Source organism: Aegilops tauschii, chromosome 1, assembly GCF_002575655.3.
Source record: "Aegilops tauschii subsp. strangulata cultivar AL8/78 chromosome 1, Aet v6.0, whole genome shotgun sequence".
Taxonomy (NCBI): domain Eukaryota; kingdom Viridiplantae; phylum Streptophyta; class Magnoliopsida; order Poales; family Poaceae; genus Aegilops; species Aegilops tauschii.
The window spans coordinates 188,225,273-188,240,961 of record NC_053035.3 but is presented as its reverse complement, the minus strand read 5'-3'; the positions used below and the strand labels follow the sequence as shown (position 1 = coordinate 188,240,961).

General features: G+C 45.1%; 1 protein-coding gene across 1 annotated transcript; it reads right to left on the bottom strand.

Moving 5' to 3' along the window:
• Positions 1–11,895: 11,895 nt before the first annotated feature.
• On the bottom strand, positions 11,896–14,067 carry LOC141027960 (uncharacterized). The gene is made up of 3 exons (XM_073505647.1): positions 13,875–14,067; positions 13,645–13,784; positions 11,896–12,003 (listed from the first exon to the last, which is right to left on the bottom strand). The coding sequence occupies exons 1-3, from the start codon at positions 14,065–14,067 to the stop codon at positions 11,896–11,898; spliced, it is 441 nt and encodes a 146-aa protein (XP_073361748.1).
• Positions 14,068–15,689: the final 1,622 nt, after the last annotated feature.

The window sequence follows — 15,689 nt, the reverse complement described above, 5'->3', positions numbered from 1 at the left end:
CATCCCAAATTTCCAATTTGGAATGTTATACATAGATTATCATTTGCATATCATGTTTTGTTGCATTTTGACAAAATCCTCGATAAATCCTAAGCAACTCAAGGACCCTCGGAGAGAGTTGGGGATTTTCTCGAATTTTCTTATTTGATTTTCAAACGAGGATTTTGGTTTAATTATTTTTCTCTCCGGAAAAATATTTCAATATTAAATAAATGAGAGGAGAAAATATGACTTCTCCAAAACAATTGAAATACTGTAGGAAAAATGTTAAAATCATTATTTGGAATTTATCTGGATTTTATTTGCAATCTTTATTGCATTTAAAAATATGCATGTTTTCAAAATATTTATTTTTGATTTTAAAAATGTTCACCCTATTCTAGATTTTCTAACTAGACGAGGAAAATTTATTTCATATTTTTCTGATTTTTATTTATTTTTCTATGCAATTTTTTTCGCGAAACTTATTTTAAAAAAAAACAAACGCGCCCGCGCCGACTGGGCCGAGCCCAGCCGACGGCCCGCCCCGTCGCCCCTCTCCTCTCTCCCCACGACGCCGCCGCCGGAGTTCGAGCACGCCACGGGAGCCGCCGCCGCCTCGGGTTTGCCCCTCACCCAAGCCGCCCGCACCCCCCACTTCCATAAATAGCCCCCCCTCCGTTTTCCTCACCACCGCCGCCGGAGGAGCCCGCCGCCGCCGCCCGCATCTAGCCCCGCCGCCGCCTTTTTGCCTCGCCGCCGCCGCCGGGAGTCGCCGGAGCCGCCGCCCCCGCCCGCCGGAGCACCCCCCCCCGAGCCCCGCCGCCCCTCGCGCCGAGCCCCGCCCGCCGGAGCCCCTCGCCGAGCCCACCGCCGAGGTACTGCCGCCGGCCGTCTCGTTGTTGACCGGTTTTCTGAAGAAAAAAAAAGAAAAAAACCTTTTGTTTAAAAAAAACCCTAAATCGGTTTTTTTCGGTTTTCTTATTTCGCGAGCGTTCACCGAACCGTTCGTTTTAACGAACGCGTTCGTCGGTTTTTCTCTGTTAACGAACGTCCGTTATTTAACCGTTCGTCCGTTTTTCTTTTTCGTCGGATTTTCTCGTTATTTTCTCGGATTCGATTTCCGATCGAATTTTCGAATCTGTTTAACTTCTTGCTCGTTTATCGGAATCAGGCGATTCAAGCGCCTAGAGTTTCGTCTCGAAATTCTCTTTCTGTTTAACCTACTCAAACAAGTTTTCGCTACAGTAAAATTTGACCTAGATCCAGATTAGCAAACGAAGTTTCTTTCTTTCGCCGTTTGACTTTCGTTGCTTCTTTCGAGTTGATTCTTTTTGCAAACCGGAGTTCTTAAGTTGAATTTTCTGGTTGGATCTTTTATTCGATTTTTACCTGTGCATTAGATGAGTGCTGATTGTATGCTTGTTTGTTTGCGATAGAGTACCCGGAGTGTGCCGCTTGTTACTTCGACTCGCTAGGTTTTGCGGATCATCAGCAAGGCAAGTAACACTTTGATCATACCCCGTTCTTACCCAGTTTTATTTGCATTAGATCTATTTTCCTCAAACACTTGCATGATTAGGATCTAATTAAACTGTGGGTATTGGGAAGTAGTTGAGGTAGTACCTATTACCTGTTTCATTTATCAAACCCTTCGGAGTTACTTCTACGTTGCTTTTATTATTGCCATGCTATGCTCGTAGACGTGGATTTGGGTTTGAGAGATATTCATGACAGATGTGAGATGTTATTAATGGTTCAACTTAAGGTGGCAACTAAAACTCACATCTGGGTGGATTGAGGCACCTGGAGAACCCAGTGTTGTCTGTATGTATAAGGTCCGCCACCCAGCCTCAAAGGGATCATAAGATTATTCATGCTAGAAACTTCCGTGTGCAGCCACAAGCTATTATGGGCTCTAGCATAGCTGAGTAGGTTACATGATCTCTTGAAGAGGTGGACTAGCAGATGTAGGGGAAAGTAGGTGTACCGGTCCATCCAGAGTAAAGAGTGATTGTTTCTGAAAGACTGTGTCTCGGTCATCCGTTTCTCAAACATCATGTAGTGCGAGAATCAAGCGGAGGCGATCGAGTCTTGTGGGGAAAAGTGCACAAACCTCTGCAGAGTGTACAAACTGATCATGATTAGTCGTGTCCCCGGTTATGGACAACTTGAGTATCTAGTATCTGGATTATCATTTGAATCTCATCACCATGATACTTATAATTAATTTTGTTGGGTTAATGATGTTACTTAATTGGGATTGAGTTGGAGGTACCTTCTCAATGTTTCAACCACCATGATAGTTAAATAAAATTTATTCCTTTGCAGTAGGATAAAATTGGCTTTTCGCAAAACTGTAACCATAGAGCCTTTCCACCAGCCATATATGCATGTAGTATAGCCTTACCATTGTTCATTATTCTCTATGTGCTACTTGGCCAGCATATTCTATGTGCTGACCCGTTTTCGGGCTGCAACGTTTCATGTTGCAGACTTTTCAGACGACGAGTAAGGTGCCTTAGGTCGTGGTCTTATACTCAGTGATGCCGCTGGAGTTGATGGACTCACTTATCTTCCAAGTCTTCCGCTGTTATCGTTATTAGATGGCCTTAAGCCATGTTTATCATTCTTAATCTCTTCAGAGATATTCGATGTAATAAGTGTGTGATTGCTACTCTGTTATAAATCCTCCATTTGTACTGTGCGTGTCAGCATTACTGATCCAGGGATGACACTGGTGCACAGCAGCACAGGCCATTTGAGGTCTAGTCGCTACAAAGTTGGTATCAGAGCACACGCTGACTATAGGACACGACCACTAAGCTTAAGCCCTAGAAAACTTCTCTCTTCTCATTTCTGACCCCTCTCCACTTTCTACTCTTTTAGGAATGGCGAATGCAAGGAGCAAGTTCATGCAACCAGATGAAGACACGCCGTTTGGACGACATCTGAAGGAAGTCACCAAGTACTTGAACATAGGAATACCAAGCGTCACCGGAACCTACAACGCCACTTTTCCTGAAGAAGAGAGCTGGAAGATTCAAGTTATCATTCCAGGAAGGATGTTTAGTGCCATGAGATTGGTTTTCGAAGCACCAACTTGGAGTTTAGGGAAGAGCATGGCCGCACACATCGCCATGGGACGCATTGGAGAAGTCTATCACCAGGAGCTTAAGGATACAATTTATCAGATTTGTGGACGTCGAGACGCGCAATGGGAGATGATCAAGACCAAGAAGGATGGATAAATTGCAGCTTTCATCCAGGAGCAAAACCAACATATTCGACGCCAGGAGAACCAGATGTGCGCAGACAAGGAAGAACTGAAGAAGGCATTCACGAAGATCAAGGAACTCCAAGAAGAACTCAAGACTACACGCGAAGATTACTTGGAGGAAATCAACGCACTAGTAGGGAAGATTGACGACCTGGAGAATAAGATTGGAGCATTCGTGGGAAATCCAGTGCCAAAAGCAGAAGTCGACGAATGCACTTGTCCGAATAACTACATCATCATCGACGACACCGACTCGGAACCAAGTGAAGACGAATGGATTGATGAAGCTGGAGCAGACATCGTGGAGTCTTCAACAGATCAGAATTTTTAGTAGACCACCATATCAGTAGTAGTTTTTCCCCCATTTAGTAGTATAGTTCAAGCACTTTGTAACGCTAGTTAGATCGGTTGTTTTGCCTTGTTTGGATTGATTGAGTGATATTGATTGTATTTGTCTCATGAGCATATGGGTAGTGTTTTCTCTCTAGACCTCATTCTATTCTTAATTCTCATATTTTCTAAACCTATCAGATGCCTCCGAGACGCGACACCGGATTTGTTTTCCCGCCAGAGATCACCCAGTTGATTCAGCAACAGAATGCCTTGATGCAAGTGTTAGTTCAGAACCAAGGCAACAACAACAACAACCCACCGCCACCACCACCTATTGACCACTTAGCCCGTTTCTTAAGGCTAAACCCGCCGGTGTTTTCCAGTAGCACCGAGCCGATTGTAGCAGATGATTGGCTCCGCAAAGTTGGAAGGGAGTTGACCACTGCAGGATGCACAGATGCGGAAAGAGTGCGTTTTGCCGCACATCAGCTTGATGGACCCGCAGCATCATGGTGGGAGAATTATACAGCCACGCACCCTATTGACACTGTCACATGGGACCAGTTTCAGCAAGCTTTCCGTACAGCACATGTTTCAGCAGGAGCTATGGCTATGAAGAAGCGTGAGTTTCGTAACCTACGCCAAGGAGGACGCACCGTAGGCCAGTATGTGGAAGATTTCAGTAAGTTAGCACGTTATGCACCAGATGACGTTGCTACAGATGCTGCCAAGCAGGAGAAATTTCTGGAAGGATTGAATGATGAGCTGAGTATGCAGTTGATGGTAGCCACCTTCAACAACTACCAGGAACTGGTAGATAGAGCTCTCATGATTGAAGGGAAGCAACAGCAGATTGAAAACCGCAAGGAAGTATGGACAAGGGAAGTATAATTCTGGAGCCCAGCAAAAGCCACGATTTACCCCGAAGCCGGGAGGACAGTTTCAGCATACCCATGGAGGAGGTAGTTCGCACAACCATAATGGCTCCAAGAATGGTAATGGGAATGGAGGAGGAAACGGACAGAACCGCACCAACCCATCTACCCCAACCAAGAGGGATCTAAGTCACATTACTTGTTTCAAGTGCTAGAAGACGGGACATTATGCAACTGATTGTCCCGAAGCCCAAAATGGAAATGGCAATGGAAGCTCTGGGAAGAAGCCGAACCCGTTCAACAAAGGACATGTGAACCACGTGAGCGTGGAGGAGGTTGAAGCTCAGCCTGATGCAGTAATAGGTAAGTTTTTGGTTAAGTCATTTACTGCAACTGTTCTTTTCGATACTGGTGCATCGCATTCATACATATCAAGGGGATTCGTAAACAAGTTTAAGATGTCCACCCAAGTCCTCAAAAGCCCCATGTTAGTAACCTCACCAGGAGTAGAGTATATGGCCACCCAAGGATGTTTTCAGATACCTTTGCCATTGGAAGGCATGTTTTCCCCTCAGACCTCATTGTTTTGGAATCACAAGGCTTGGATGTGATTTTGGGAATGGATTGGCTATCGTTGTATGGAGGAAACATCGATTGTGCCAGCAAGACAATTTTGCTTACCACCCCGGAAGGAAAAAGGATCAAGTATGTATCCAGGCATATGCCGAAGAGGACTCAAGTGAATTCCTTATCAGGAGTTGTACAGGAGGAAGTACCAGTGGTGAAGGACTATCCGGATGTATTTCCAGAAGAGTTGCCAGGCATGCCACCAGATAGAGACATTGAGTTCTTGATTGAACTTTTGCCAGGCACCGGGCCAATATCTAAGAGACCTTACAGGATGCCCGCAAAGGATTTGGAGGAAATTAAGAAGCAGATCAAGGAGTTACTGGATAAAGGCTATATTCGCCCAAGTTCGTCACCTTGGGGATCACCAGTACTTCTAGTGGAGAAGAAAGATGGATCACTAAGGATGGTTGTTGATTACCGAGGATTGAATGAGGTGACCATCAAAAACAAGTACCCACTGCCGATGATCAATGATTTGTTTGACCGCTTGCAAGGAGCTAAAGTATTTTCCAAGATCGATCTATGATCAGGATACCATCAGTTAAAGATTCGAGAGCAGGATATACCTAAGACGGCATTTACTACCAGATATGGATTGTATGAGTATACCGTTATGTCATTTGGACTGACTAACGCACCGGCCTATTTCATGAACCTGATGAACAAAGTGTTTATGGAGTTTTTGGATAAGTTCGTCGTGGTGTTCATTGATGATATTTTAATCTTTTCCAAGGATGAAGAAGAGCATGAGGAGCATTTACGATTGGTACTTGAGAAGCTCAGGGAACATCAGTTATATGCCAAGTTCAGCAAATGTGAGTTTTGGTTGAAGGAAGTTGGATTCCTTGGACATGTTATTTCTGGAGAAGGAATAGCAGTAGACCCTGCCAAGGTTGACACAGTGACAAGTTGGGAGTCGCCCACTACAGTCGGAGAAATCCGGAGTTTTCTTGGACTTGCAGGATACTACCGGAGATTTATCGAGAATTTCTCAAGGATTGCTAAACCCATGACTGAGCTATTGAAGAAGGACACCAAATTCGATTGGACTGAGGAATGTGAAGCTAGTTTCCAAGAGATGAAGAAACGATTTGGTTACATCACCAGTGTTGATTCTGCCAGATCAACGCAAGGACTATGAAGTTTATTGCGACGCTTCTCGTCGAGGACTTGGAGCAGTGCTTATGCAGGAAGGAAGAGTTGTTTCGTATGCTTCACGACAACTTAAACCCCATGAGAAGAATTATGCTACGCATGATTTGGAATTAGCAGCCGTGGTGCATGCATTGAAGACATGGAGACATTTTCTCATCGGAAACCATTCTGAGGTGTACACGGATCACAAGAGTTTGAAGTACATTTTCACGCAAAAGGAGTTAAATCTCAGACAGAGGAGATGGTTGGAGCTCATAAAAGACTATGATATGAGATTGCATTATCATCCTGGAAAGGCTAACGTAGTAGCAGACGCGTTGAGCCGCAAGAGTCATGTTAACACCCTCATGACAGGAGAGTTACCTCAGGAGTTAGCCGAGGACCTACGTGAGCTATGTTTGGAGATAGTCCCTAGAGGCTATTTAGCGACATTGGAGATTCAGTCTACCTTGATGGAAAGGATCAGAGAAGCTTAGAAGACAGACAAGGAGATTGAAGAGATACAGGAGAAGATGAGCAAAGGAAAAGCCAAGGGATTTCGTGAGGATGAGCACGATACCTTATGGTTTGAGGACCGTGTATATGTGCCAAATGATCCGGAGATCAGGAAGTTGATTTTGCAAGAAGCCCATGATTCACCATACTCGATTCACCCAGGGAATACCAAGATGTATTTGGATTTGAAGAATACTTTCTGGTGGACCGGAATGAAGAAGGATATTGCGGAGTTTGTAGCAGTTTGTGATGTATGTCAGAGAGTGAAGGCAGAGCATCAGAAGCCAGCAGGATTGCTACAACCATTGCCGATACCCGAATGGAAGTGGGATAAAATAGGCATGGATTTTATCACAGGATTACCCAGGACTCGTTCAGGCTATGACTCGATATGGGTTGTAGTCGACCGTTTGACGAAAGTGGCTCATTTCATTCCAGTAAAGACCACTTACACCAGTGCTAAGTTGGCAAAGATATACATGACCAGGATAGTATGTTTGCATGGAGTTCCGAGGACCATTGTATCAGACAGAGGAACCCAATTTACATCGAAGTTTTGGAAGCAGCTACATGAAACATTGGGAACCAGGCTGGAATTTAGTACAGCATTTCACCCGCAGACAGATGGACAAACTGAGAGAGTCAACCAGATTTTGGAAGACATGTTGAGAGCATGTGCACTAGATTATGGATCTAGTTGGGACGACAATTTGCCATATGCGGAGTTTTCGTATAACAACAGTTATCAAACCAGTTTGAAGATGGCCCCTTTCGAAGCTTTGTACGGAAGGAGGTGTAGAACACCGTTGTTGTGGGACGAAGTTGGAGACCGTCAGATGTTTGGACCGGATTTGATTAAGGAGTCTGAACAGAAAGTGAGGACGATTCGCGATAGGCTCAAGGTAGCCCAGTCCAGACAGAAGAGTTATGCTGATTCTAAACGCAAGGAGACAGTTCACGAAGTCGGAGACAGAGTGTATCTTCGAGTATCACCACTTCGAGGAGTAAAGCGCTTTGGAGTTAAGGGAAAGTTAGCGCCTCGTTTTATCGGACCATACAGAGTGTTGGAACGTATGGGAGAAGTTGCCTATAAGCTGGAATTGCCCGAAGGATTGTCTGGAGTGCATGATGTATTTCATGTTTCGCAGTTGAAGAAGTGCCACGCAGAAATGGCTGAGATACCTCTGAGAGATACCGTGCCACTGGAAGCGATTCAGTTGGAAAGTGATTTGACCTATGAGGAGAAGCCAGTTAAGATTCTCGAGTATGCCAGCCGAGTTACCCGCAGCAAGGTTATCAAGTTTTGCAAAGTCTAGTGGAGTCACCACACAGAAGATGAGGCCACCTGGGAGCGAGAGGAAGATCTACGGAAAAACCACTCCCACCTGTTTTCTAGCCAACCCGAATCTCGAGGGCGAGATTCATCTTAAGGGGGGTAGGTTTGTAACATCCCAAATTTCCAATTTGGAATGTTATACATAGATTATCATTTGCATATCATGTTTTGTTGCATTTTGACAAAATCCTCGATAAATCCTAAGCAACTCAAGGACCCTCGGAGAGAGTTGGGGATTTTCTCGAATTTTCTTATTTGATTTTCAAACGAGGATTTTGGTTTAATTATTTTTCTCTCCGGAAAAATATTTCAATATTAAATAAACGAGAGGAGAAAATATGACTTCTCCAAAACAATTGAAATACTGGAGGAAAAATGTTAAAATCATTATTTGGAATTTATCTGGATTTTATTTGCAATTTTTATTGCATTTAAAAATATGCATGTTTTCAAAATATTTATTTTTGATTTCAAAAAATGTTCACCCTATTCTAGATTTTCTAACTAGACGAGGAAAATTTATTTCATATTTTTCTGATTTTTATTTATTTTTCTACGCAATTTTTTTCGCGGAACTTATTAAAAAAAACAAACGCGCCCGCGCCGACTGGGCCGAGCCCAGCCGACGGCCCGCCCCGTCGCCCCTCTCCTCTCTCCCCACGACGCCGCCACCGGAGTCCGAGCACGCCACGGGAGCCGCCGCCGCCTCGGGTTTGCCCCTCCCCCAAGCCGCCCGCACCCCCTTCCATAAATAGCCCCCCCTCCGTTTTCCTCACCACCGCCGCCGGAGGAGCCCGCCGCCGCCGCCCGCATCTAGCCCCGCCGCCGCTGCCTTTTTGCCTCGCCGCCGCCGCCGGGAGTCGCCGGAGCCGCCGCCCCCGCCCGCCGGAGCACCCCCCCGAGCCCCGCCGCCCCTCGCGCCGAGCCCCGCCCGCCGGAGCCCCTCGCCGAGCCCGCCGCCGAGGTACTGCCGCCGGCCGTCTCGTTGTTGACCGGTTTTCTGAAAAAAAATAAGAAAAAAAACCTTTTGTTTTAAAAAAAACCCTAGATCGGTTTTTTTTCGGTTTTTTTATTTCGCGAGCGTTCACCGAACCGTTCGTTTTAACGAACGCGTTCGTCGGTTTTTCTCTGTTAACGAACGTCCGTTATTTAACCGTTCGTCCGTTTTTCTTTTTCGTCGGATTTTCTCGTTATTTTCTCGGATTCGATTTCCGATCGAATTTTTGAATATGTTTAACTTCTCGCTCGTTTATCGGAATCAGGCGATTCAAGCGCCTAGAGTTTCGTCTCGAAATTCTCTTTCCGTTTAACCTACTCAAACAAGTTTTCGCTACAGTACAATTTGACCTAGATCCAGATTAGCAAACGAAGTTTCTTTCTTTCGCCGTTTGACTTTCATTGCTTCTTTCGAGTTGATTCTTTTTGCAAACCGGAGTTCTTAAGTTGAACTTTCTGGTTGGATCTTTTATTCGAGTTTTACCTGTGCATTAGATGAGTGCTGATTGTATGCTTGTTTGTTTGCGATAGAGTACCCGGAGTGTGCCGCTTGTTACTTCGACTCGCTAGGTTTTGCGGATCATCAGCAAGGCAAGTAACACTTTGATCATACCCCGTTCTTACCCAGTTTTATTTGCATTAGATCTATTTTCCTCAAACACTTGCATGATTAGGATCTAATTAAACTGTGGGTATTGGGAAGTAGTTGAGGTAGTACCTATTACCTGTTTCATTTATCAAACCCTTCGGATTACTTCTACGTTGCTTTTATTATTGCCATGCTATGCTCGTAGACGTGGATTTGGGTTTGAGAGATATTCATGACAGATGTGAGATGTTATTAATGGTTCAACTTAAGGTGGCAACTAAAACTCACATCTGGGTGGATTGAGGCACCTGGAGAACCCAGTGTTGTCTGTATGTATAAGGTCCGCCACCCAGGCTCAAAAGGATCATAAGATTATTCATGCTAGAAACTTCCGTGTGCAGCCACAAGCTATTATGGGATCTAGCATAGCTGAGTAGGTTACATGATCTCTTGAAGAGGTGGACTAGCAGATGTAGGGGAAAGTAGGTGTGCCGGTCCATCCAGAGTAAAGAGTGATTGTTTCTGAAAGACTGTGTCTCGGTCATCCGTTTCTCAAACATCATGTAGTGCGAGAATCAAGCGGAGGCGATCGAGTCTTGTGGGGAAAAGTGCACAAACCTCTGCAGAGTGTACAAACTGATCATGATTAGCCGTGTCCCCGGTTATGGACAACTTGAGTATCTAGTATCTGGATTATCATTTGAATCTTATCACCTTGATACTTATAATTAATTTTGTTGGGTTAATGATGTTACTTAATTGGGATTGAGTTGGAGGTACCTTCTCAATGTTTCAACCACCATGATAGTTAAATAAAATTTATTCCTTTGCAGTAGGATAAAATTGGCTTTTCGCAAAACTGTAACCATAGAGCCTTTCCACCAGCCATATATGCATGTAGTATAGCCTTACCATTGTTCATTATTCTCTATGTGCTACTTTGCCAGCATATTCTATGTGCTGACCCGTTTTCGGGCTGCAACGTTTCATGTTGCAGACTTTTCAGACGACGAGTAAGGTGCCTTAGGTCGTGGTCTTATACTCAGTGATGCCGCTGGAGTTGATGGACTCACTTATCTTCCAAGTCTTCCGCTGTTATCGTTATTAGATGGCCTTAAGCCATGTTTATCATTCTTAATCTCTTCGGAGATATTCGATGTAATAAGTGTGTGATTGCTACTCTGTTATAAATCCTCCATTTGTACTGTGCGTGTCAGCATTACTGATCCAGGGATGACAATGGTGCACAGCAGCACAGGCCATTTGAGGTCTGGTCGCTACATTGCGCTATTGCACATGAGGAGACCCCCATAGTTTCTTCATACATGTTAGGAGAATTTGATCCATCCTATGAATTGCATGATTCCCATGATTGTGTGCACCATATGCATCCCAGGAATAAAAATGTTATTGTTGTGCCACCCACTTGCTATAATTGCATGCTCAATTTGTGTCCCCATCGTATTATACATAACAACTATTATTTCATGATGGATGACAAATTTCTCTACCGTGCCTCAAATTTCTTTGAGCAATGTTTGTCTTGTGCTAACTCTAACGTGCACATACACATCATGATGGATGATGTGTACATTTACCACGCACACACTTTGTTTCATTTGCCTATTTGTTGTGTAGGTACCCATGCTTATTTGTCAACTTCGCAAGCGCATGAGTTGATGAAATGAGCTCTAGAGAGCAATCAAGATGTGCGCCACCATGGAGTGCTTACCCACCACCCGCCCTCTTTGTGCAAGATTTTCGTGCATTTCTTCTACATGGCCCTCACATGGTTATGGGTTATTTTCCATTATGTATCATTTGCCCATATTGCCATGTTCACTTTGCATGAGATGCTCATTCCTATGCCATTGACATGCTTTGTGACCCATACTTTGCATTACACATGATGATTGATTCTAGTACTTGTATGTGTATTTGCAACTTTGGTGGAGATATCACTTGTTATTGCCATGTTTGCGTTGTACCCCATGCCTATGATGATACTTTTTAGAGAAAAGGCATGCGCCCGACTTTATAAATAAAGCCACAAGGCAGAGTGTCAACAGACATAACCAAGCGTACGAAAAGACGGAATGAGCCACAAACATGGACCCATCCAAAGTAAAACGGGGAGAGATACATGGCACCCTAGCCAGCACACGACATGAAGGCCGGATAACGTTCAAACGCCTAGCCATACTAGCCAAAGAAAATGCAAAACCAACTAAGCATCCTGCTCCTGTCTGCAGAGAGAAGATGCCGAGGCCCGAACTTTAGATATCAGCAGATTCAGAGCATCCTGGTCCTCCGCCTTAGTCAATGATTTCCACTGCTGCAAGAGAGCACACGATTTAAATAAGCAGTCAGCAGGTTTAGTAGGGAACACATGCTCAATGGTAAACTTGTTCCTAGTCATCCGAAGGGACCAGCAGACCGCTCCCAAACCAACCCAAAAGACCCTTTTGGTAGCACCTGTCAGGGAGTTAGCGAGGGCCCGGAGCTTAGGGAAGGAAGAGGGATCCCAAGAGACCTGGAGCCACTCTCTAACACAGCTGCAGACCAACTTAGCCAAGACACAGTGGAATATAATTTGATTCGTATCCTCTAAGGCACCACAAAGGGCACAAAACTCCGATCCCGGACCATTCCTTTTGTGAATTTGATCGGCCGTTGGCAGCCGTCCCCTCATGGCTTGCCAAAGAAAAATCTTAACTTTCGGGGGCATCCGGGCCCTCCAAACCTAGGAAAATCTGCTAGTAGGGGATCCACCAATAAGTTTAGAATAGATAGATTTCACCGAGAAACGACCAGAAGCAGAATGGGGCCAAACCACCGAATCCATATTCTCCGAGAGCGTAGGGAAGAGGGCAGTAAGATGTTGCCATTCTTCAAACTCTGCAGGGGAAAGAGATCGACGGAAGGCCAAATCCCAGTTGTTCGCAGCTAGCACAACGATGGAAATATCCGGGTTAGGACAGTACGAAAATAGGGTGGGGAAAGTCACAAAGAGAGGTGAATCTCCACACCACCAGTCAAGCAAAAATCTAATGGAGGAACCATCTCCCACAACGAACTTAACATTAGCCTGAAAGAGGGGTTTCACTTTTACCAGAGCCTTCCAAAATTGTGATCCTCCACGCGCTGAGGCAAACATCAGACTAGAATGGGGAAAATATTTGGCTTTAAGAATGGGGAACCATAGAGAGTGGGCCCCTACAGTCATAATCTTCCACCACCATTTAATCATGAGACATTGATTCATGACGGCAGTGCTAATAATACCCAACCCACCAAGGTTTTTGGGACGACACATCAGTTTCCATTTGACAAATCTATATTTGTGACGGTTATCTGCAGAATTCCAGTAAAATGCCCCTCTATGCTTATCAAAGCCAGCATGTGTACCGCCAGAGAGAAGGTAAAAACCCATGATGAACATAGGTAAGGAAGAAAGGCAGGCGTTAATCAACACAACTTTTCCGACATTGGTGTTATATCTACCTCGCCAAGGTAGGACCCGGTTACCAACCTTAGACACAACTGGGGTGAATTCTTTCGCATGGAGCGTATCCGGGGAGATGGGGAGACCCAAATATTTGAAGGGGAAGGATCCTCGTTTACAGTTAAGGAGATGGGCTACCCGCTTAGCCTCGATGTCATCAACACTAGTTACTATCACCTCACTTTTAGAGAAGTTAATTTTAAGACCCGACATAGCTTCAAAGCAAAGAAGGATGAACTTGAGGTGCGCGACGCAGGAGTCATTTAAGTCAACCATAGTGATGGTGTCATCGGCATACTGCAGGTGGGTCACCCCTTCAGGAACGAGATGAGAGATGACCGGGGAGATATGTTTGTGGGAGAACACTCTAGATAGAATACGAGATAGGGTGTCCGCTACAAAGTTAAACATGATAGGGGAGGCGGGATCACCTTGTCGCAAGCCCCTACCATTGGCAAAAAACTTACTAACCTGGCCATTAACAGAGATCGCAGTATGGCCCCCCGAGACCAACTGCATGATCCTGTGAACATACGATCCTTCAAACCCTTTGGCCAGGAGAAACTTTCTCAAGAAAGGCCAGCTCACCGAATCGTAGGCTTTCTCAAAATCTAGTTTCAGGATAGCGGCTTTAGAATTTCAAATCTTAAGATCATGAACAATCTCATGAAGACAAAGGATCCCATCAAGGATGAACCGACCTTTGATGAAGGCAGACTGAAAAGGGTTGATGGTACGATGAGCAATAGGGGAGAGGCGGGTGGCAAACCCCTTAGCAGGAAACTTAGCAAAGTTGTTAATAAGAGCTATAGGTCTAAACTGAGAAATCAGATCAGCTCCTTTCACTTTAGGAATGAGAGTAATGACAGCATAGTTAAGACAAGAGATGTCCATAGTGCCCAAACAAAAACCTTGGATGATCTGACAAACCAGCACCCGTAGCCGAGGCCAGAATTTCTTAAAGAAGGGGATATAGAAACCATCAGGCCCTAAGGACGCATTCGGATTGGCCGAGTTAATGACCTCCCAAATCTCCTCATCAGACAAGGGAACCATTAAAGCCGCATTCTCGGCATCCGAGATCCTATTATCATTGTCCCAAAAAGAAGTAGAGAGAGTAAGACCAGACTCCTGCTTAGCCCCAAGGAGAGAAGAGAAGAACTCAACAATGTGGTTCACAATGAGGGATTGATCCGAGGTCCTGACACCGTTAATGATGAGGCTATCAATGAAGCATCTTCTTCTTTTGCCACTAGCAATGGCAAAAAAAATAAGCCGTCATGGCATCTCCTTTAAGTGTCCAGATAGGGGTACCACGCTGACGCTAGTAAATCTCTACCTGCTGATGCAACTGCATCAAGGAATCTTCTAGGGAGTACCGGGTAGCCCACTCATGGTCAGAGAGCCCATTTAAGTCCGCAGAACAATCTACGTCCCTAAGTTGGGATTCTAAAGTATTTTTCTCCCTGCGTTGCTCGGCGGCTCTATTACGAGACCAACCTCTCAGAAATCTGCGCAACTCATACGAGCATTTGTGCCAAACATCCATGGGGCCAAAGGACCGGTGGTGTGCAGAGAGGATATAGGAAATCTTGGTGGCAAGCATACCCGGGAACCCTTCTACTAGAAGGAAGGACGCATCGAATTGGAAACGAGAAGAGGACAGAGGGAGGTTAAGGCCAACATCCAAAATTAGGGGGGCATGGTCCGAACCGACCGCTGGTTTAGCCTTCAGGGAGGCACGGGGAAATAGGGTGTCCCAACTGTCACACACAAAGGCCCGATCCAGCACCGACCGAACGAGATTAACCTTATGATTAGACCAAGTAAAAAGGGCCCCCACCCTAGGGAGCTCGCGGATAGCACAGTTACTGATAAAGTCATTAAAAGCATTGGCGAGGGTCCAAGAGAAATTAAGATTATTTTTATCAGCCGGCGAACATAAGAGATTAAAGTCACCACCAATTACAATAGGGATCGTACAAGACTCAATCTTGTTTGATAGTTGATCAAGAAAGATAGAAGTAAGAGAATGGTCAGCAGGGCCATAAACTCCAATAGAGTATTAAGCTGCCTGTGGTGAACCACAATCTTGCCCAAAAAATGCCATGATCGAAGGTAACAAATTCAAACATGTCACGTTTAGACCCTATAAGAATTCCCCCAGAGTGACCAGAGGCAGGAAGGAAGTGCCAGTCGAATCTGTCCATGCCCGCTATTGACGAAAGCTCAAAAGGAGAGAATGAATCTTTGTAGGTTTCCACCAACCCTAAAATGTCAATATTTTCGCCCCTAACAACATCTCTAATCTGGTCTCGTCGCCCCCTAGCGGCGAAACCCCTAATGTTCCAAAACAAGGCTTTCATTTAAAGGATAGGTTCTTAATGCGAAGACTGGACCTGCAAGGGACAATGCAGGGTTTAGAACATTTGATCCGACCCCTTTTCTTGTGGGTGGGAGGGGGAGATGACTGGCCACAACCATCCGTCACGCTCCCCCTCTTGCCCAGCAGCGGC